The sequence below is a fragment of the Excalfactoria chinensis genome, chromosome 4 (assembly GCF_039878825.1).
Source record: "Excalfactoria chinensis isolate bCotChi1 chromosome 4, bCotChi1.hap2, whole genome shotgun sequence".
Lineage (NCBI taxonomy): Eukaryota > Metazoa > Chordata > Aves > Galliformes > Phasianidae > Excalfactoria > Excalfactoria chinensis.
The window spans coordinates 8,719,449-8,742,403 of NC_092828.1; the positions used below are offsets into that span (position 1 = coordinate 8,719,449).

Here is a 22,955-nt window from a genome sequence, read left to right on the forward strand (position 1 = left end):
TGGTATGACCTGAGATCTGGAGGTATGATTAGTTTGTGCAGCACACCCACAGACTTTCAATGTTCAGCTCACAATAGTGATGCCACATTAATATTGAGAATCCTCTGTGTTTGCAGAAAACACCAACACGTGTAAATCAATATGGTTATAAGATTAAGCATGGGAAATTAGGGTTGTAATATGATCTGGCAACATAGTGCAGGACAGATGATGATCAGCTCTAAATGAATTAATAAAACAGTCATTACTCAAACCATTAAAGTTCAAGATTTTAGCTGCATTGCAAAATAATATCCTATGTTTATCTGAGTCCATGAGATTGAGACATCTGAATTCTTAAAATTAATTCTCTATATTCTGTACAGTGTACAGCGGTAATATTCTTTGAATTCAACAGGACTCACTGGTTTTGCAGCTGTGTGTGTTGTGTGTACCATGTCATTTGTTGAGCCTTGTCTTCAAGATGGTTTGCTGCCTTTTGCATTTTACCAGCGTAACTGTGGGTTGTGTTTTTCATAGTAAGGTTCCTCTCTGTGAGCATTTTGTCAGTTGGGAAGGGTCACTGACAATGAATTATCTCTTTAAGGCTGCACTGAGGGCTCATTAGGCTTTGTGTTGAACTGTTTCAGCCCATTAAACTGTTAAAAGTAACCCTACAGGAGTTTTTTTTTCCATATGAAAGCAATTGGTTAGAGGGTCCAATAGAGACAACAGGTAACACCTAAGATGGAATGGAAATGTATGAGGGAAGGTGAGAACAGAAGTTGGAAGCCAGCATACAGATTGCAGTAGCTTTCTGTGACACTGCAGCATCAAGTTCTTTCTGCTCTATCTTGCTGTTTCTCAGTGAAGCTTTGTGCTGAGACTTGTTGAGAAGGTTGTGTCTCAGTCTGAAAAATGCCTACAATGGGGCCCACTGTGGCTTAGTGATGGACTTCTCTGTAGACTATTGGGAATGCCATAGCCAGTATACTATTGTTCTCTTGTAGGAGATTAGTCAGGTCCAAAGATGAGGTATTCATACTGGATTTTCAGATCACATGTAGTTAGTTCAATCGTGAGAGAAGATGCAAAGGTAGAAGTATGAATTGAGTTAAAACAATAGGTTTTCAAAAATAGAGTAAAAAATGCAAATACCTTAGCAGTTAATATAAAACTTTTCCTTTCTTTACGTAAATTTAGCTTTGGCTAAATTAGCCTTAGATGTTTCCTCCTGGTATAGAGATGTATGTTAGTTGTACTCAGAACAGCCATCTTGTGTAACTTCTTCTTTTACAAGGTCTTTATTTACACTGTATTGACTTTTGGATCCTCCAAAACCACTGGTGCTTTGTTTCTTATGATCAGGCATATAAACATTATGTTAAGGATCCTATAAGGGGCTCTTCGCTCCTTCCTTTGTCAATAGTGAACCTGTAAATCTTGTAATTGGCTACTATTTTATACTGCAGTATATAATATTTCTGAATCTTAAACCATAAATACTTTTCCCATTCACAGCTGCTTTAAAATGCACTTGTATAACTTAACAAATAGCAAGTCATTTATAGAACTGATGTAATATCTCTTAAAAATATTTCAAGTAGCTACTTGCTGTGTTCTTTGCATAGAATGTGCAGGCATAAATACAGCGGAGGATAGATATGAGGTTGGTGTTGTCAGGAAATAGGCATTTGTCTGAACCTGTACTTAATGTGTCAAATTATACTTCCTTTTAAATTGGGACAATGTACTTAACCGGCTATAAGCAGAATCATGCCTACTGCTGTGTTTGTGTACTGAATTTTGTGGAAGTTGGCTGAAATAGCATCTTTTCCTTCATGTGTCACTTAAGCTTGCCTAACTGTTATCTATTGCATTTCAATTTCAGATTTTTAACTTGATGAAGTTCGATAGCTACACTCGCTTTCTCAAATCCCCCCTTTACCAAGAATGCATCCTAGCCGAAGTTGAAGGTCGGACTCTTCCTGATCCGCAGCGTGTTCCCAGCAGCCCCACTTCTAAACACAGTATTAGTTCAGAGAAGTCCAATATCTCAACACCGAAAAAGGTTACTTTTGATTTTGTTTTTATCTGAAAATGAAATGCTCTTTAATACTGTTTTTCAAGTTCTTTAAAAAGTTGAAAGACAATACATAAAAACCAATTAGAGTGTTTGCCTTATGATGCTGGCAAGTATTAAATTTACAAAATCTTTATCTATTCAGGAAACCACTTTGTTTTAATCTGTAACATTGATTCAGATTTTTAGCTGTTGAATTCCTGATTAGAATTTGAAATCTATATCATTATTTAAATCTATGTACAAATAAAAACTTGGGATTATTGTCATACATCAGTTGAGAGGCTTATTTTGATTGATTATTGGAATGAAGATATTTTAGCTTTTGCTGAGAGCAGAAACTGAGATGTCAACCTAATTTAGCTCATTTTTTCAGAAGATGGTCTTTGAATTTCTTACAACAAAAGATGATTCTGTTTAAAGCAGATTCATTTACTTAAAAATTAGACCCATTCTCTCACTGATCTCCAAACATTAGAGTTTGTATTCTTCATCTGGATGATGCCACCATAGTATTACATAACTGTATGGTAAATAGTAACTTAGCATTTTTCATGTCAGTCTCTACATGTTAGCCCATCTGCTTTTATGTATTTCTATGAGGAACTTTTAAAAGCAGTGCCTTAAGGAGTAGTCTAATAATAAGGAGTAGTAGCTTGTTAAAAACAAGTTTAGCTTAATAGCAATTATTCCTGTATTCTTCAGCACAAATAAATAGTTTGATTGTACATGTAAATATAAAACAGTAAATTGCCATTATTTTTAAGTGCAGTTTGTGTTTGAGCTTAGTCCAGGAAAAATCTCTGAAATATTTAAAGGGAAATTCTTTGTTATGAAAACAAGGCAAAAGGCTTTATCACAGTTAATGGTAAGCTATGAAGAATTCTTTCATATTTACAGGAGCTCTAAATGGCTTACTGTCAATTATAGTCCCTGCATAGTAGCACATGTCCATTGTGTATTTCTTTCCTTTGGTTTCATAGCTGCTAAGGGGGGAGACGTGACAGTTAACCTGGCCATCATTTGCTCATCTAGGAAGAAGTGTAGGAAGGTTTGTTTTAGATAACATGCTTATAGTTGTGTTCCAGCCAGTGATTTAATTGTCTTTTGGTGATAGCTAAGTGGTAAATCAAAGTCTGGAAGATCCTTAAATGAAGAGTCAGGAGAGGAGGATACTGAGAAGAAAAAGAGGGGGACGTTTTTCTCGTGGTCAAGAAGTAAGAGTTTGGGAAAATCACAGAAGAGAAAGGAAAATGGTGATTATCCAAATGGTGAGTGTTTGCATTCCACATTGTTGCACAGTTGTTTCAGCGGTAGATGTAATTCTCATATTGAGTTCACTCAGCACGTCTGTAAGTGTGACAGAGGGAAAAGAAGCTGTTTACTCAGAAGGCCGAAAGGTAGCTAATATTGCTGTGAACTTTATAAAAAAGCAGGTACAAAAATAAATAGATAACGGTATGAAAATATTGAACTGTATCTTATTTACTTCCAAGAGGCTACTGTCTGCTTTACAGTATACTCTGCTCTTCTTTGTGCTGCTGATTGCTTTTCCAAGCAGAGCTACAAAAGCTTTAAAAATAATAGACTTAAAAAAATATCTCAGGAATAAAAAACAAACAAACAAAACCAAATCAGGTTGTTCAGGGATTTTGTAACTCGACCAAATATTGTTTCATTTATAGTATGAATACTTGGAGTCTTTTTCTTGTAGTGAAAGAAATGATTTCTCTGACACAAGAAACTGATGTTCTACAATGATTTTTTTGTATTGTAACAAATAATAAACATTTTTACTGATTGTTTGTTCTTCCCACAAACAGATTCTATTCAGTCCAATGGATTATCATACAGGCGGGAATCCCAAGGCTCCATGTCTTCAACAGCTAGTCTTGACTTGGTAATGTCTGGCTCTTAATAATAAAGTGGGAAACAGGGAAAACAATGGATTGTTAATTTTCTAAGATGTGAGACGTAGTTTGCTTTAAGTAATACTTTGAGAAAGGAAACCTGCGTTCAAGTTGTGTTGGGCTGATCTCTGTGATAACAGTGTGTCTGTTGTGCCTCCTTTATTCTTATGTTTTTAAAGTTGTGTGTTCTTCTTGTCATCATGACTTAACTCTGTTCCTTTAATGTGAGAGAAGAGATAGGGAGTTTGATTTTCAACCTTGCAATTTTGTGTTAGTATGTATGGAAGTAATCAATGAAGACAATGTTTTCTAGCCATCAAGTTCTATGTTGACAGTATGAAAGGAATGAAATGCAACATTTAACAATAGAACATAATTTTATAATTGTGATTTTATTTTGCTTAGGTTGAGGTGGAGAAATAATATTAAATTTATTTATTTATTTATTTATTTATTGAAAAGGTTTTTGGTAATCACGATAAATAGACTTTAAATTGCTGAACTGACTAGCTTATAGCAACTATGTAATTTTGCCTATGAATGGCAAAGTTGTGCTTATTTCTATTACAGAGAAGTCCTAGTTTAAAAAACAGAAAGTCCCAACTGCTGGGGCACAACACCACATTTTACTTTCCCACTCCACCTGATTAAGTTACAAAGTTATTGGGATTTGGATGGGAAGAGGCAAGTAGGAAAAAAAAAGCACAATGCATTGCCTAAGGGAATGTTGAAAATGGTATTTCAGTAGTGGTTTTAGGTATATAAGTGAGCTTTTTGTTAAATTTTCAGATATACCTCTGACATTATGTGATACTGTTATTGTTCTCCTGTTACTGTAGAATAATGGTTAATGCAGTGTCCTTTCCCCTTCACCTGTAACATTGTGCTTCTGTCCTTTTTTAATTAAAAAAAAAAATATAATTGACCATTGTGATATATATATATTTTAATTATTTAAATCTGGTGCATTTGTGTGTATAGCATTCAGATGATTGTGAAGGAACAGAGATTTTGTTTGAGGAACCTGATGTCTGAAGGTGTTTCTTCTCACTTAAGTGCTGATTTGTGACGTACCAGCAGTAATTTTTACCTCAGCGGATGATTCTTGGGTACAGACACTTAACTATTAGGAATCTCAATAAGGTTTTGTTTAGTTATTACACCTGTTTGATTGAGAGTTGTGCTCTGTAACACAAGAGTCCTATAACCTGCTTTATACACTCAACAGTCTGTCATCGGTTCTCAAATTAAGGCTTGTGCTGTGCTATTTTCATCTAATGTTTTTTTTTCTTCCTTCAGGATGTACTTTCATTTGTTATTATGATACTCTGGAGCATTTCAAAACATGTTTAAAAGTATGGACTTGAGTTGGTTTGATTTATAGAAACTCTGAAAGCTTCTACTTCTTCCCAGCTTTTCCATTGGGCATTGACTTTTCTTTCTTTTTCTTATCAAGTCTGAACCCTCTAGACTGCCTGCATTTGTACCAGATAAAGAGAAATCCCCCAAGTACTGCTCTGTAAACCTTCCAGATGGTTCATCCAGCAAAATGGCTGTTAAATCTGGATTTTCTATCAAGGAGGTGCTGTCTGGACTCTGTGAGAAACATGGCATTAACATAGCTGCAGTGGACCTTTTTTTAGTTGGAGGTGATAAGGTACTGCATATTTTCCTGCTTGCTTTTTTCATAGTTATGTCGTCAATAAGAAGCTCTGTTCTCTCAATAGTAATACATATTTGCTGATTCTCCCTGTAGCTTTACATTGACAGTTCTATTTAGAAGAAGGAGAATTTTCATGAAACTGCAATTGGAGTAACTTTGGTTGTGGTATCTGCATTAGAGAAAGCAAAAGAGAGCTTATAGTAATTTCCTCATAGTAACAGGACAATTTAGGCATCTAGTCTGTGTAGTTTGTCCAGGGGGAAGAGTTAGTGTGTAGAAATATTCACATAGTAAGACAGGTGTGTGACAATAGGTTGTTCTCCAGTTGACTTTGATGGGGGTGATGTCTCTTATTCCAACAGAAGGGTTGGCAATTCAAGAGAAGCTGTGGATGTGAAACACTTACTATTTATGACTGTGATCAATCTAGATGAGCACAAAGAATGATATATGTACATAGGTGCCTATTCTTTTAAATCTTCTAATGACTACTAACTTTCCGTATTTTCTAATATATCATCCTGTGTAATAGTGTAAGTTGAAGGATCTTAGCTTGTTTTAAAACAACAAGCACCTGCTGATGGCAGTGGAAGCTGAAGTTTGATCATGGTCACACAACATGCATTAATCTTTTAACATATTTTAAATTAATATCCACTAGAATGCATGCAACCTATACCAGCAATTTTCTGAGTTTTCTGGATAACTTTTTTTGAAATAGCTGTGTTGTATTGAATATTAAAACAATGATTTTGTTCTTTCTTCTTCTTTTCCTGACCTGTGCCCTGTAGCCACTTGTATTGCACCAAGACAGCAGCATCCTGGAGTCTCGGGACCTACGCTTAGAAAAACGCACTTTATTTCGGTAAGAGTCAAAAATAACTTTTCTGGCATTTTCCACTCCAACTTGTAAGTCCATTAAAGGATATCACGGGTTACCTTTTTAATGGAACAGCTGTTAATGCCTAAAATAATTGTTCTGAATCTTGTAAAAATATCTGGTCTGATATTAACTGCAACATCTTGCAGTTAATTCACAGTATGTGTTTCTGTTTAAATAAAAGTGAAAGTCCTTTTTTAATTTGAATTGCAATGAAACTTCAGCAGGAGAGAGGTTTTTAGTGTGGGGTCTCTGAGTGCACACAAATGCCTGTTTGGCATCATGCCTGTGTTTAAGCCCTAATCTTCCTTAATTTTAGAGCTATTTAACTGCGTTCTCTACAAGTGATGGTGAGATTAGGATACCTCTAAGGAGTAGTTCAGGTGTGGGCAACCAGAGTAAGGTTATTACTGTAATTACTGTAAGGCAACCAGAGTAACTTAGTTGGTCTGAGGGTCACCATGCCATTAGGTTGCTTCATTCTATCACTCAGCTTTGAAAACTGAAACAGTGGAAATTTTATTTGTGTCGCTTTTGTGCTGGTGAAGTTGCACCATCTGCAGTTAGTAGTTCTAAACTAGTGCATCTTTGCTTTCAATTGGATTTTGTGTGTTTTTAACACTTTATTAGAGTAATTCATACATACTGTGGCAATTGGTGTGTTTCAGGCTGGATCTTGTTCCAATCAATCGATCAGTTGGTTTGAAGGCTAAACCCACCAAACCGGTAACAGAGGTCCTAAGGCCTGTGGTTGCAAAATATGGTTTAAATCTTAATGAGCTTGTGGCAAGACTAGTAAGTATCTTTTGATGTAATTCAAGCTATAACATTTTCTGTCTGGAGAAGAGTATGTAATAGTCCCTGTTTTTTTAGGCATCATTAAAATCTGCGCTTATAACTTTGCATTGATATGGAAAATGAAGAATAGTCCTAACTGTTATGCTTAATAGCAGCCACCTCAAAGCTTTATTCTGCATCTATTTCATATTCTCCTTCAAAATAAAACCAGCATCTGGAATAGCAGAGCTTGAATATAGCTTCTCTTCCAGAGCCCAACTCTTCCCTTTGTTAGTCAGTGGAATTTGATTGAGATTAGCTAAAGCTGTTATCCTGTGAATTCCTAATATCCTGGCAATCATAGAAGCTGCTTCAAATCCACATGGAGAATATTTCTGCAAAAGCAGACTAACTTAACTTGTCCACTACTAAATACTGACCTTGCATTTCCTCTAATCTGTTACAATGAAATATCAGGAAATGAAATTATGTTCTGTGGCATTTCTGGAGTGGCTGAACCACACCGTATTTTCCAAATATCTGTAGAACACTTTGATAGAAAGATAATTTCATTTAGTGAAATTATAAAATTACAAAAATATGTTTAATTTAGAATAGAAAATGATCTCGTATTTCCTCTACAAAATGATTGGCTAACCATATACAGTAATGGTCCTGGATTATTTGTGTGTGCTCAGAAATTGGATTATTTTGTCTCCTTGTGTTGTCTTTTCCCCAAATACCATAAATGAGTTACAATCATTGTAATCGAAGTAACTGAACAGAGATGAAATAAACATTTCTAGAAGATGGAAGGATGACTTATAGAAGTTACAGAAAAACAGAAAATGCTCATTTTCTTTAAAAAAGTTAAACTGTGTAAATTTGCACTGAAAACAGCTTTTTCTGTTTTATATACAAACTGTGATCCGACTTTAGAATGGTGAGCAGGAACCACTTGATCTCGGTGTCCCTATATCTAATCTGGATGGTCAGCGGGTAATTCTAGATGAAAAAGAGCCAACAAAGGGTAGAGGTAAGGTGCTATAAAGCTTTTATTTATGATGTCATTCAGTTTAATAAACTCTACCTGCTTAGTTTCTTCTGTTGACACAAGGATAAGGTAAATGTGGTTAGATTTGCATATGTAACATGTAGCATGTATTCTTTTTTAAGAAAAAAGGGAACACCATTCTTAAACACTGAAGTACAAATAAATCTACTGATACCAGGCTCTTTACCATTGCTATAAGAAATTTTGCACAAGTAATACTTGAATAGTTGCACATACAAATTTAAGGCCATAGTTCATAGTTATATTAATGAGAATAAAAAGCCAAATAACTTCTGTGAATTTGACAATTAAGTGAAAATAAGCATTTTGTATGATCAAGACGGATGCAGTTTGTGTAGCAGCTGTATGTACTGCTATGATAAGCCCCTGTCTCAGCATAAGTAGCAGACCCTACATCTCAGATCTAAAGCTTTTAGTTTTGGAGATAATTATAGAATTTGTTATTTCCACGGACAGAAGCATTTAAAAATATATATTGATCAACTTCAGAACAGCTGACAATCTTTTGGCACAATTAACAAGCCAGCTTAATGTAAGTGGCCTTTAGAGTAAAGATTAGTTTCATTAGAAAACATTTCCATAGATGTAGGACATATAGTTTGAACAATGAAATTACATGTGGCTAAATTAAGTTGACTTAATGCAGAGAACTTCTTTGAGAAAGACCTGTGAGAATGAATTTGAAGGTATTTTTGAGGAACAGCAGGTCTGTCATTTTTCTAGGGAATAAAATCAATTGCCATTTTAAAGAAAAGTTACCAATCTAAATACTCTCAAGGATAATTAATTTAGGGATTATAAATAAACTGTAATCCTATGTGCTGCCAGCTGTTATTAAAGCCTAAGTCATAGGCTTTATTAGGATCGTGCAAGTACTTGGTTCATTCTGTGGCATTTAACAGTGACAGAGAGCCATGATTGGAGAATATTGAATGTGACTTTTCAGTGGTGATTTTCTGATGATTTTTTAAAAACTTGTTGAAATTGAGTTTTCTAAATTTAACAATTAGAGACTGAATTTGAAATTGAGACTTGAAACCTATTTAACCCACATTAACAGTGAATTCAGGGATGTCAGCTCTGATGGCTATTTTCTGAATATACCTTTGGGAAATTTTAAAGCAAAAAGTCTGTTTTGTGCATCACTGTCACTTAAATGTTACTTTGGGAAATTATTAATTTGTAGCTATAGAAGCAATGTTTATGTTTAGTGTTTACAGATAAACAAAAAGGTGCATCAGTAAAACAGAGTGCAACTGTTACTACTTCAAGAAATCAAGTATCTACTGTAAGTCTTCTGCAATGATTTTTGTCCTTCAGTTCATCTTTCGTTTTCTTCTGGAACTGTATGCTGAAAGTTGCATTTATCCATGATTTTGAATCAGCCAAATTGTGTAACAAGATAGAGCATAGCTGTAATTCATCTGGGATATTTCCACTGCCTATAGCATTTCTCTGGGAGAACTTCTGTCTTCATGATGAATCCACTAGCTTTCTCTATTTGTATTATTTATTTATTTTGGCATCATAAGTTTATCTGTATTTATAAATGATTGAGTCACTCTGAAATTCAAAGGTCCTTTCTGTAATGTGATTTTTATCCAAAGTAAGCAATGTTATATGATTTATATGTTTTTGGCCAGTGTTAATGCAAATGTGTTTTTGCAATAATCAGGATGAAACTAAAGCATTGATTGTGGTGGTGTTTTCAAAATAACTGTTTGCTTAGACTATATTATGAACATAACGATATAGCCTAAATGTAAGTAGTATACCTTAACTTTCCTTCTAATGCAGGGAGAGGGAAGAACTCTAGGAAAGTCTAATTCTATCAAAATGAAAGGCGAAAATGGAAAAAATGCTAGGGAAGTCCGGCTGTCAAAGAGAGAAGAATCTATTGCAAAGATTGGGAAAAAAAAAAGTCAGAAAATAAATTTGGATGAAGCAGAGGGTATGTGAATTTTATATAGCTTATGTAATGGCATAAATAATCTTGGAAAAATTAGAATTTTTTGTCTGTGTAGGAAAAAGTATTGTGTGTTTAATGCTGTGTTTTGAAAACCAGTCATGAGCTTTATATTTTTGTTTGATTCTGTTTTAGTTATAAAGTTTCTGAAGCTGAAGGTAAACTTTTAAGATTACATAAAAACCAGATACTGTAGTTTATGAAATACCTGAAGATAAGCATAAATGCCAAGTGGGATTTTCAGGAGTTAAAAGATGCCTAATTCCACGTAAAACGAAAAGGAGTTGGTTACTCAGTTGCAGCTGAATATCCCATTTGGTGCCCATTTGCAAGCTATATAGAAACTTGTCTTTCTGTGCATCTTTATACAAGGTTCTGTAGAAGCGCGGACCCTAACTTACTCAGGTAGCAGTTTTTGAAATGTTTTGCTAAGGTCTGTTATAGTAATGGCAGTACAATCTGATGATGTCTGTAAAAGCAAAAGCTTAGCTAACATTCAATAACTGCTTTGAAAAGATGGTTACAAGCCGAAATAGGTGAAGGGGTTATTTGATGAAAGCATTGGAAGTGAACTCCTAAGATGCTGATGGGAAAGAAGGGAATAAAAATGATGGAGCAGTAGAAGTGTTGACGTACCACCCTCTGCCCTAGGGCAGTAAAAATAAATAAAACACAGGATATATTCAGTCTACATGTTAAAATTTACTGCTAATGTTAACTAATATGCATATCCAAATCCTGGTTATGCATAGCTATAAAGCAAATGAATGTTCACCTATGAATAAATTATCCACTGACTGGAATGGAAAAAAAATTGCTGCGACTGATACTTCTACTGTAAAATAGATGTTTGTTAGCATAAGTGTTATTACAAAGTATTAGTGCATTTTAAATTATTTTCTGTTGCTTGTTATTTTGTTAATTTGTTTTCAATATTTTAATATCTTCATTTTTCTTCCTAGGGCTGAGTAAAACATTAACATAATTTGAAAACTTCAGAATTCGAGGCTTTCACATTTTATTTTGAATTTTGTGAAATTTGTCCAAGTTTGGAAAATATTGCACAATGTTGTAGACTATTTTATTTTTGTTTTTTTTCTAATGGAAAAACAAAGAAACAAACCCAAACCCTGTCCTACGAAGTTTGAAATTTAAGAAAGGAATGTTTTTGTATGAGACTTTTCAAAGATGTTGCATGTTTTAATATGCATAACTGCCATTTTGCAAAACTTTGGCAATAAGAAGCATTTTGAAGCTTCCATCTTGGCTACATTCAGATGATGCGGCATTTGACAAAGCATGTTTTTAAAAGAAAAGCATTTTTATACATACATTTCAAAGCCTGCTAACTAGGATTAGGTTATAAATGAGGTCACACAGATGCAAATGTGTGACTTTGTATTATGCTAGATTAACACTAATAGTCTATGCTTTTTTTGTAATGGCTCTTGCTTTGAACAGTGTTTCTAAGCTGTGTTGAAACTGTTGACTTTAATTCATCTGTTGGAGATGGCATTTCTAAGTATCTTTAATATTCTGTATTCTCAGCGCTTTATTCTTGGAGAAAAAAAAAAAAAAAAAAAAAAAAAAGGATATGCAGAGAACCTATATATTAAGAGTTACATATTTTTATATGATTGGTACCAAAGAGTTTGTCTATTGTTGCAATGCTTCTTTTTTGAGGAGTGTTATGATTCTCAGCTTATGACATATAAGTTTCTTGTTGCCAAGTTTTGAGGCTTTCTAGAACAATGTTTTACTATGGATGTTATTTATATATAGAAACTTATTAAAGCATTGGGCATCATTAAAGACATGATCAGTAAATCACTTGTAATTGTGTTAAAAACTCTATAGAAATCCTTGCCCCATCATTCTTATTAATAGCTCTTTTGATGGTTATTGACTACCTACATGCTACCAATTCATTGCACTGCAGAGTAAAATGGGGTTACTTAAATCATCATCTGATCATGCTCTGTGATGATAACATCCTGAATTAAAACTATACCATGAACTGAATTTAAACTGTGATAAAATATTATTGGACTGAGAAAAAAAAAAAAACCAAAACAGTATAACAAAGAAGTTTACAACATTTTGAATCTGAGCTTTCAAATGGCGTGGCTATTTTTGAGTTAAGATGGCTAATGTACCATCCAGAACATAAAGCGTGAACCCACTGTTACTAAGAACAGAGCCTTGTTTGGTATAAAGAATTAGGGGGAAAAAAGCCCAACAAAAAAAACCCTGTATGTGTACAGATTTATTAAATGCATAAAATAGGAAATAAAAATAGAAGATGTGTTCAAGGCTCAGTGAATTGCAGCTGTTTGAAACTGTGAAACTCTTACAATAGCAATCCTGATGGTCTTAATTATAGAGATGCTAGTGAACATTGCTGCAATTGAAAAAGTTCCTAATTAACACAGGATCTTATTTCAAGGCAGCATTGAAAGAATTGAAGATCTTCATGGAAAATAAATGTTCTGAAAATTTACGTTTGTAATGGCATTGCACTTTCTGACAAAAACTTGTCAATTTTGGGTTTTTCCCCAATAGAATTTTTTGAACTCATATCCAAAGCTCAAAGTAACAGAGCAGATGACCAACGTGGACTGCTAAGGAAAGAAGACCTTATTCTTCCTGACTTTCTTCGTTTACCACCCTCTGGACCAGAACCATCCTCATCTACTCCAACAGGCCCTAAAGGCCTCAGCAGGCAAGTTTCAAAACATGATGAAAAGGATGGATGTACGTCGCCAAGTGGAAAACAGGAGCCCATGCAAAACTACAATGAAAATTCAGTTAAGAAAACGGCTTATTCAGAAAATAAACATAAAGCTGCTTTGATAGCTCTCCACGGTCAGAAGAGTTTCAATGTTCCTTTTACTACTACATTGTCTCCGATTCCACATGCACATGAGAACAGTGCAACGATATGGAAAAGGCAGTCAAGAGAATTACAAGCTGAAGGCATACAGATGATAGACGATGAGAATGTGGCAGACTTGACTCTTGTTGCTGAAGGAGATATTAGTAGCCCCAACAGCACTTTGCTACCACCGCCACCACCACCACAGCCGTCAGACGTCAGTAAACTCACAGAAGCCAACTTTCCACCCCCAACTCCTTTTGCAGGTAATCAGGAAAAATCTGGATATCAAAGATCCAATTCAGGTATTTCTAGATTTTAATAGCTTTTCTTTTTCTGTAAAACTACTTTTCCTTGGCACTGCTGATCAGTATTTGAACCTATTAAAACAAGAGAGAAAATCTCTCTGCACCTTAATTTTTATTATTATTATTATTTTTTTCCCAAGAAAGATTTTCTTTGCCTTAGTTTGTCCTATCTGTAGTATTTCCTGTTGCCTTTAAAAATGTGCATTTGTTTGGAATTGGCACGTGGCCACAAATCGACACGTGCAAACAGACCTTTAAAATACCTCCGTGTGTTATAATTACATTGTTTTTACCCAAGGGATACAGAGCAGCTTATCAGCACTGTGAGCAGTGTAGCACTGTTCCACTGTTGCATTCCAGGTTTTCTGATCCATTTGTCATTATGAGATTCGTGATTAGGGTCTGGAAGTTTAAGTGCTTTGGAAGGATCCCTGATTACATTTTGCTAATTGCAGGATTGTCTATGATTAAAATCTGAAACAGATTAATCTTTATTTGTAAATCAACTCTAATAGGATGGAATATTTTTAGTCAGAAATAAAACTTTCACTTTTTTTTAAACTCATATTTTGCTACCCAGGGAATCAGGTTATGTCTGTCACACTTTCCCCCAGAACAGTCACAACGAAATAGCTCTTTCTATTAGATTATTTTAAAGAAAATGTGTAATTTTATTTAGGATGTAAGTTTCATGGTCTAGCAATATCACAGAGCAATATTAGCCCAAGGCTGAAATAGGAAATTCCTTTATAAACTTGGACTCCAGTTACAACTGCTATTACCAGAAACAAAGAGTTTGAACACTATGGGTGTTTTGCCATTGACATTTTACAGTCCTTGTACTGTACATTTCAATGTAAAATATAAGAAGATATATCTGTGCTACATTTATTTTTGATGTTTCACAAACATATGGTGCCATACTTTGTATGATCACATTTCTTTGTGATGTGGGAATATACATTTTAATTATTTATCTTTTTACACAGAGTATTTGATACTGTTCTTTATCTGTACGGCTGACGATTTGTAAATACTTTGATTGTTGGATGCTTATAAATGGCAATGCAAACTATTTCATCCTCTTGATATTTGAAACAACAAACTCCTTTGTTAGTAGTATTAATTTCTGAAGCTGAGTATTGAACAGACTTGTAAACAGTGCCTACAAATACGAAACCAGAAAATGTATTTCAGACATATTGATGTGTATCTGCATAGATTTGTGTTGGTGTCTTTCTGGTAATGTGACGAGTGTACAACATGGGTATCAGTTTGCATTATTTTTCAGTGAGAACTGTTTAAGAAAAAAAAAAACCAACAAAAAACCCAACCATTTGCACTTAAAAAAAACTTCATGAATTTACAGTATTTTAATGCATGCCATACATTTCTGTGTAACCACTGAACTGTAGCTTTCCCTTTTCCCACTTTCTACTTTTTACTTTGTAGAAATCTTTGTGTAGCTTTCACATGTATTTTGTATCTTTGTTCTCTCAGGAGTAATAAATTATAGACCTAGTTATGCAAACTGGTTTTAAGCTTTGATTTTCTTTATTAAACAAAAGAAATGGTTCTCTCAGTTCTGGATGAAGAATTATGATTGAAATTGTCTTCTAATATAAAACAAACAACAAAAAAGCAGATTAATTTATATGAATTAACATTTGCATGAGACAAAGTAGACGAACATAATATTTGTTAATAATTTAAATGTCCAAGTGTTGTCTTGAAGTGCTGACAGAGGTCACATGCTAAATCCAGAGCATTTACACGTGCACCACAAGGCAGCTAAGAGAGGAGGTTTCTTTTAAATGAGTCTTGAAAGAACTCCTGAAAGGAGAATCTCTTCTGTCTTTGGGTTTTTGGGCTAAACCTTATATTCATTACTTCTCTTATTTTAAACTCAAGCATTTCTTCCCTTGTCCCTTAGAAATGAACTGGTGATTTCAGTTCATTTGATGTGGAGCCACCAATATAGCAACCTCTTTATTTGGTAGTTGTGGGTAAGAAACAAAGGGTTGAATGGGTGCTGGAGATTTAATGGTTCTTCTCATTCTTAGAGGTGAGTCATAGAATCATAGAATCATAGAATTATCCAGGTTGGAAAAGACCTTGAAGATCATCAAGTCCAACCGCAGCCTAACCAGTACCCCATCTCTAAGAAAAAAACAAAAAAAACAAAAAAAAAAAAACAAAAAAACAAACAAACAAAAAAAAAAAAAACAAAAAAAAAAACAAACAAAAAAACAAACAAACAAAAAAAAAAACCAACCTCTGCTAAATCATATCCCTGAGTACCACATCCAAACGGCTCTTAAACACATCCAGGGATGGCGATTCAACCACCTCCCTGGGGAGCCCATTCCAGTACCTAACCACCCTTTCTGTAAAGAAGTTCTTCCTAATATCCAACCTAAACTTGCCCTGGCGCAACTTGAGGCCATTTCCCCTCGTCCTGTCACTTGTCACTAGTGAGAAGAGACCTGCCCCACTCTCACTGTAAGAACCTTTCAGGTACTGGAAGACGGCAATAAGGTCTCCCCTCAGTCTCCTCTTCCTCAGGCTAAACAGCCCCAGCTTCCTTAGCCTCTCCTCATAGGGCTGATTCTCCAAGCCCTTCACGAGCCTCGTTGCCCTACATAACAGCACTGTGAAGCCTAATTAAAATGAAATATCTATATTCTATATGTACCACTGAGAAGCTTGCGGTGCTGTTACCTAGGCTTCCTTGTGTTCCGGGCACAGAATGACTTATTCCTAAAAGTCACTGTATTCCCACATACTGGAATAGAATGAAGTAGTTTACGTCCTGTTGCATTTTCCCATTAAATATCATTCAGGCTTTTCCACAGAAAACAACAAATATTCTACAGAGTGAATTATTCTAGGATTTCCTTCCTTTACAGATTTGAATTTCCACGTTTTCCACCTGAAATACTCTGCTTTCTCTGGTGATTGTGTTTTCTTTTTGCTGCCATAGTCACCTGAGAGATCTGAGTAATCAAACAAATTTAGCTTTGCAAAACTAAAATCTCGGTTTTTCCACATTGTGACAAACTTATTTTTTTTTCTTTAAGGAATAATAATAATAAAAAAATCTAAACTCTGGAAAACACCTTTCTTCTCTCTTACGATCCTGGTGCACACACTAACTCTGTTTTACACTATTCTCGCTGTTTTACAGGAACTGTCATCTACAGAAAAAACTCTGATTTTTTGTGGAAAGTTTTCTATTTTTGTGATTTCATGGAGTTTGCATGGAAAGGCTATTAAATGATGTGTGGTAATCACAATAAAGAATGCTGGAACCTATCTCCAGTCAATAATCAATTTCTAAAAGGACTAAATCATTAATAATGTGTGCTTTTTTAAGTGCTTTAATGGTTATCCATTGCATAATCTCCTATTGGTGGAAAATGTGTTTTTGACTGGTTTATTACATTAAAATGGTAGGAAGAAATGAAAACTGTGACCACGTAATTTGAAGTGGCTTCATTTCAAATTGATATGGCATGCATGCTTGCACTATATGTATGCATGTCAGGTTTATATCTGCAGGGAAGGTGCTGGGATGTGCAGAGCAGCCCCTTTGCACAAGTGTTGGGTTGGTGACAACTGTCTGACCCCAGACTGGTGGTGCAAAGCCAGGCCAGTTGCTGTAAATGTTTCCCTGCAAGGGGGAACTCTTTGAGTAGACTTCACTTGAAGATGAAGAAGGCAAAGTAAATGACAGAAAACAGACAAGTTAGGGCTGCAGTGCTTAGAGCTTTTGAGAATGCTTTTTTTTTTTCAACCACATCTTAATGCTAATTAAGTAGAACAAGTGTTGCTGTGGTATTATGTAGCTATGAAATACATATTACCAAATCAGCTTGCAGCACAAGAGTTGTTCCTGATTCTAGTTGTGATACTCGGCAGGAGAAAATTTCTTTACTTTTGAATGAGCCTAATAGTTCTGGGAAATTTCCCACATCATAAATTAGGGCTTTCTGAATAGGAAGATTACTTCTGAAATACACTTAATGCTTCTACATATAATGTTGCTGATATCTAACTGCAGGAGAAATAATTATTGTTGGGTGTAATTGGCTTCAAGTGATGCATTTGTTTCTCAAAGTGTTAAATTACTGATTTAATCTTTCTGGGTTTAATTTTTGTTTTAATTTGCATGGGGTGGTCCAGGTGCTTTAAATGTTGTCCTCCATATCCATCAGATTATCCCGGATGGTTAAGCACCTTCCCTGTCCAGGTGAGATAAATGCTTAATATGAAGTTACAGTTAGAATTGTCTTCCAAGTAGGAAGGTATTTATTTGAATAGGTGATAGATTCAGTGGAGCGATTCAAGCAACTAAGAACGTGTTTTAATAATCCCTGTGTAGATACAAAATGGATTTGTGGGTAACATCACTGGGGTAATGCCATTGAGAAGCATCTGCACAATGCTCTCAGACACACGGTCTGATTTTTGGGTGGAGGTCCTGTGTGGAGCCAGAAGTTGGACTCAGTGATCCTAATGGGTCGCTTCTAACTCAGGGAGTTCTTTGACTATGCGAAGATAAAGAGCCAGCCAGGAGAAGCAAAAACAGGGTGAGCTCTCTGCAGCAATACTTAAATAGCATGGATCTGTAAGCTAAGGGATGAATTTAGACCATATTCTTGGAAACAGGTATTTAATTTGTTCTGAAGATACTGCTTGTTTCTGAAATAGACAAGCAGTATCATCTTCACAATGAACTCACTTCCTTTCTTACTGGAAAGAACTCTGAGGAGCGGGGTGGTTATGACCAGTGCTAGGATTTTTCTCTTTGAAAGCAGATGCAGAAACAGAACTCCGGGTGGACTCAACCTGGGGCTGGCTGCTGTTCCCAGTGTCCAAAAAAATCCTGACTGCTCTTCTTTATCATTCACAAAAAGGATGCTGTAATGAAGGAGGAGCAATCAGATGATGGAAGCTGGATTTCTGGGACTTTCTTTGTCTGCTAAACTTTTCAGCTTCAAGGGTAATAAATCCTAAATGCAGTCAACTTTGTGATAGTTAAGGAGATTAAGAACTCACACATATATCTTCCGGAAGAATGCAAAGTAAGCTAATGTGTGTGTAATAAATTCTGTAATAGTGTATGTAACTGATAGTTTGCTTAACTCCTTAATTCATGTGGGATATTTTAGAGGAAATCCAGCAATGATTCCTCTGCAAATCAAGATAAGCACATAAATGAAAACATACAAGGAAAAAATAAGAAAAGGAAGGGATTATAATTAAAAACAGCGCAATTATTATAACTAATAATTTCTAACCAAGGTTCTTGTCCAGCAATTAGTTATCTTACTGACTATGTGTAATCTTATAGAAGATAATTGGATTTTTGGATCAATATGAAGAAGTACTTGGAGGGATCCAGGAATGCTGAGGGCAGAATCTGTTAATCTCCTTTCAATCAGAGTATGATTAAATGTGGGAATGACATGTAGTACATGACAGAGATCAATAATAAACAAAGGAGAATTATGGTAGGAGCAGACAGCTGGGAAGTGAGGAAGGCCTTGAGGGGTAATCATTTGAAATGCAAGCTGATTTCAGCCAAGCAGCACAATACACATTGTGGAAGGAATTAGCAAATTATCCTGCTGATTGGATAAAAAATGGCAACCTCTCTTTGAACCAACGGCACGCAGGCTAAAACCGGATCTGTTCAAAAGCACAACTTACATTCGGACAGTGAAATGAACTTAGTAGTTATTGCTTGAAGTTCAACGGGTAGCCCTGCTCAACCACATCTTGGAATCTCTTAATTGAAAAATGACATAACAATTGGCACATTAAATTGATTCGTGTTACTCAGTCCACTGTTTTAACAGTAAGCATTGGAAGAACTCGAAGAGGGAGGAATATTGGCGCACTGCTGCAGAGATGTTTTGCCATGTCACACTTGGAAAACATTCAGTTGAGAATTATTTCCATTTTAGCTGTGAAGAAACAGAAAGTTCAGGTTGCCCAGAGTCACTGAGGGCTGGTAGGGCAGTCTGGTTTGGAATTCAGAGCTTTTCAGTTCATTTCATCTTGGACTGTCTCTGGCCTTGAAGTGTTGTGTGGAGTGCCTTCCACTGCTGTTGTGGCCATGTGAGATCAGTGAACACCGCGTGCCTTGTTTGCTCTCTTCATTATGTGTGTCATTATGAGTGGTGGAGGTCACACCAGCTCCTCCTTCTGTGTCACGTTCAAGTTTTGCCTTTCCAAATAATGCCTTGTGTTTTGGTCTTGTGAATTCTTTTGAGATGAGAGCAGTGGAAGAATTTTTGTCCAACCCGTGATTCTAGGCTTAGTGCTGCAAAGGTATTCTAGAACTTGCCAGTGCAAAAGCAAATAGAAGACTAATACGCAGAATGCAGTTCCTTTGAGGATACTCAGTTTCCTAGCTTGATGCCATCAGATTCCAAGGCACCAAACACATGATACAGTTGTTATTTTATCATGAAATACAGCTTATTAAGTCAAATTTCCTTAGGAAACGTTAAGCAAAAGCTGTAGTTAGGAACATTTATATTAGATCCTGTTTCTCCTTAGGGATATGGCAGTTAAGAGATGAAAGGAAGGAAAGTTGTGAAGGAGAATCAAACCTGCAGAACTCTAAATGTGAACTATTCCCTTCAGAATCACAAATCACTTGACAAACATGCTTACAGTAGTAACAGTACATAACCAGTGTGGAAGTCATTTTCTCACCACTTAAAAGAATACACGTCTGGGAAGCCTAGCAGTTTGAAGTACCATTTCACAACAGTTCAGAAGAAGAGTGCCGTTTCCTAGAGCTAAACTGCCCGAGGCGTGCAGCTGAAGGAAAAGGGAAATAGGAAATATTTGGCCACGAGGAACACCTCCTGGAATGACCACCACAAAGCTCCTTATTGAGCCTTATGGAAAAAGAATCTCTCTGAGCTAGCACGTGGTGGCCTTAGGACAACTGTACTGAATGAGGGATGAGAGCAGTATCTGACCAGACTCCCAAATTACAGAACATGCCAGTGTCTTTGAATTTCGGATCTGTCATTTGAAAATGACTGACTACATTTGTTGGTGGTATGCTTGCTGGTGTGCTTTCAATAATAGCTCCTGAAAACACTGGTGAGTTCTTCTCACAAGAGTTATATGTGTTGAGGAATACTTCAAATAGATTCTTATCTGTTACAAGTCATCGCAGAATCATTAAGCGAGCTCATTATATTTAGCTGAAAATCCGATCCTCTCTCTCAAACGTAAGAAGTCAAATGTCTGGGAATAGAAATGAGCAGAATATCCTTTTTATCTTCCAGTAGAACTAAGAGCCATCTTAGTAAAAGGTTTTGACAAGAATAATAGGATTGTAGCAGAGCCAGAATTTGAAGTGAGATGATGAATCTACATGGGATAGGTGTCTATATGAAATGGGATTGGAAGAGTATTTAACATTCCATCATATATGAAACTCACTAAGCATGGACACAGAGTATACAGAGGATACAAAGTACACAGAGCTCACGTCTTACAGTGAAACTTAAACTGCTTGTATTTATTAAAAAAAAAAAATGATGTGAGTGGAACTAGTTCTAATATTGATCACTCAGAGGGGCTGAATTTCAGATCTGATCTAAATTATCCCGTAAAAAGTCAATCATATCTAGAGCGGCACCTTGAATGTAAACGGATTTAATAACTGCAGCACAGAAATATTATCAGCATTTGCATCACATCCATTGGCAGACGTGGATGAATCTGTAAATCCTAACATCTCGTTGGAGTTATGGTTATTTGATCCCATTACCTACATTTGATGGTTAATGCTTTTCCTGAAATTTCCAGTTTTCTTGTGATCTCATCTTTGCCTGGAACTTGGCCAGATGCTCCACTGGTGTTAAACTACTCGAAAGGCAATGTCTTCCTGTATCTTGCTTATATTTTACTAAGATCATGAGGATTATCTTATGCAGAAGAACAAAAACTCCCTTTGTCTACATCCACAGAGGCAGAGGCGGGTTTTCCGTAACCATAATGTTAAAATCAGACAGCTTTAAATGTAAATGTCAGGAAAGGAGAAATATTGGTAATGGAGATCCAAAGATCAGCCAAGATGCTGCCTTGTCATTTACCTTTTGAAAAATGCAGACCTATGTGCAGGTCTCCAGTTTAGCAGCTTTAAACCAGCTGGAACGTATTACCAGGATCAGACACACAAGTGCTTAGCCATGGAGCTGAAGATTACTGATAGATGGGATTTTGCTATTGCAGCCATATTGGAAATTGGTCTGTGCAACTGAAGCAGTAAGAGCAGCGTTCTGTCTATTCTGAAGCTAAGTGAAGTGTCTGACAAGTTATATTCAGGAAGATGCCATGCAAATCCTGACGAGCATTTATTACTTGTGCTAAGTGGCCTCGCTTCCTTCGTCAATCTTTTGTTTTGAAAAATTAGGGAAAAATGCAAGTTAGCACTTTTCTGGCGTAGCGCTACTCCTGAAGTCACCTTCTTGCTTGGCACAGATGAGCCAAGATCTTTTCTACCCTGCCAGGGGAAGAGACATCATTGTCACAATGTTATCCCTCCATGGTTCTGCATTCTCCTGAACAGTATTTCAGATAAGGCCCTCTGCGTTTGCTCCCCATCTCTGGTAGTGATTTGTTCAGTTCTTCAAAGGGATTGTTCTTAATACAGCCATTAGTAGTGGAAAACCTGCTCCTAATACAAGCTTTTTCCTTTTCAGATGAGCTTATGCCTTGTGAAACCCAAGAGCCAACAGTGGCCTCATTTTTGCTTTGTTCCCAATAGGCAACTTGAAAGCTGGGTTGCTCCATGTGACACTGTAGTTCCATGGCATTTCTTTTCTGCAGTTGTAGAAAGACGTAGCAACCAAAGAAATACAGTAACACTGACACCTTCCCTACTTTTCCTCAGCATGAGTTTCCAGTGATGTGTGCTGAGCCCTGTGAATGCCAGCCAGCCTTTGTGGAAACATTCAGTTTGGTTAAAGTCAACACGGCTTTGGTACCTCACCACACCATCACAATTCTTGCTCTGCATTACATTTTGCAGGATGGATTCTTAATAATAAGACTGTGAGATGACTCACAATCAAGGCTCTCTCAATGCAAACTATTTGTTGTGATTCGTCATTAGTACAGCTTCTTAGAAGTGGGTATCTCTTCTTAAACAAGATGAAAGGAGAGTCAGAGATTTCCTCAAAGGGCATGGAGCAGTAGATTAAAAAGATCCAGATCACCATTCATTACAGCTCTGTAAGACAAACATTTCAGAGTACAAGCATAGCATTTTGCACCACAGCCATGCAAACAGCAGTTAGAGTTAAGCTGAAGTTCAATTTGCTGTATGAAGAAGTAAGCATGAAATGTTAATATAGTCCAATTACAGTTGAGCTGTAATTGTGTAGGTTGGAATCACGACGGG

General features: G+C 36.0%; 1 protein-coding gene across 6 annotated transcripts in view; it reads left to right on the forward strand.

The window, feature by feature from the left end:
• Nucleotides 1-22,955, forward strand: part of RGS12 (regulator of G protein signaling 12) — an 80,170-nt gene that overhangs the window by 55,627 nt on the left and 1,588 nt on the right. For 3 of the 6 annotated variants that reach the window (XM_072336487.1, XM_072336492.1, XM_072336491.1), the window contains 10 exons: nt 1,871-2,050; nt 3,180-3,333; nt 3,886-3,962; nt 5,429-5,629; nt 6,427-6,500; nt 7,184-7,310; nt 8,232-8,328; nt 9,579-9,655; nt 10,165-10,318; nt 12,896-15,044. In XM_072336487.1, the coding sequence (XP_072192588.1) occupies nt 1,871-2,050; nt 3,180-3,333; nt 3,886-3,962; nt 5,429-5,629; nt 6,427-6,500; nt 7,184-7,310; nt 8,232-8,328; nt 9,579-9,655; nt 10,165-10,318; nt 12,896-13,530 (1,776 nt within the window). In that variant the 3' untranslated portion in view covers nt 13,531-15,044. Of the gene's footprint in view, nt 1-1,870; nt 2,051-3,179; nt 3,334-3,885; nt 3,963-5,428; nt 5,630-6,426; nt 6,501-7,183; nt 7,311-8,231; nt 8,329-9,578; nt 9,656-10,164; nt 10,319-12,895; nt 15,679-22,955 lie in introns of those variants that run through there. The other 3 variants (XM_072336493.1, XM_072336490.1, XM_072336488.1) reach the window with 3 other exon arrangements.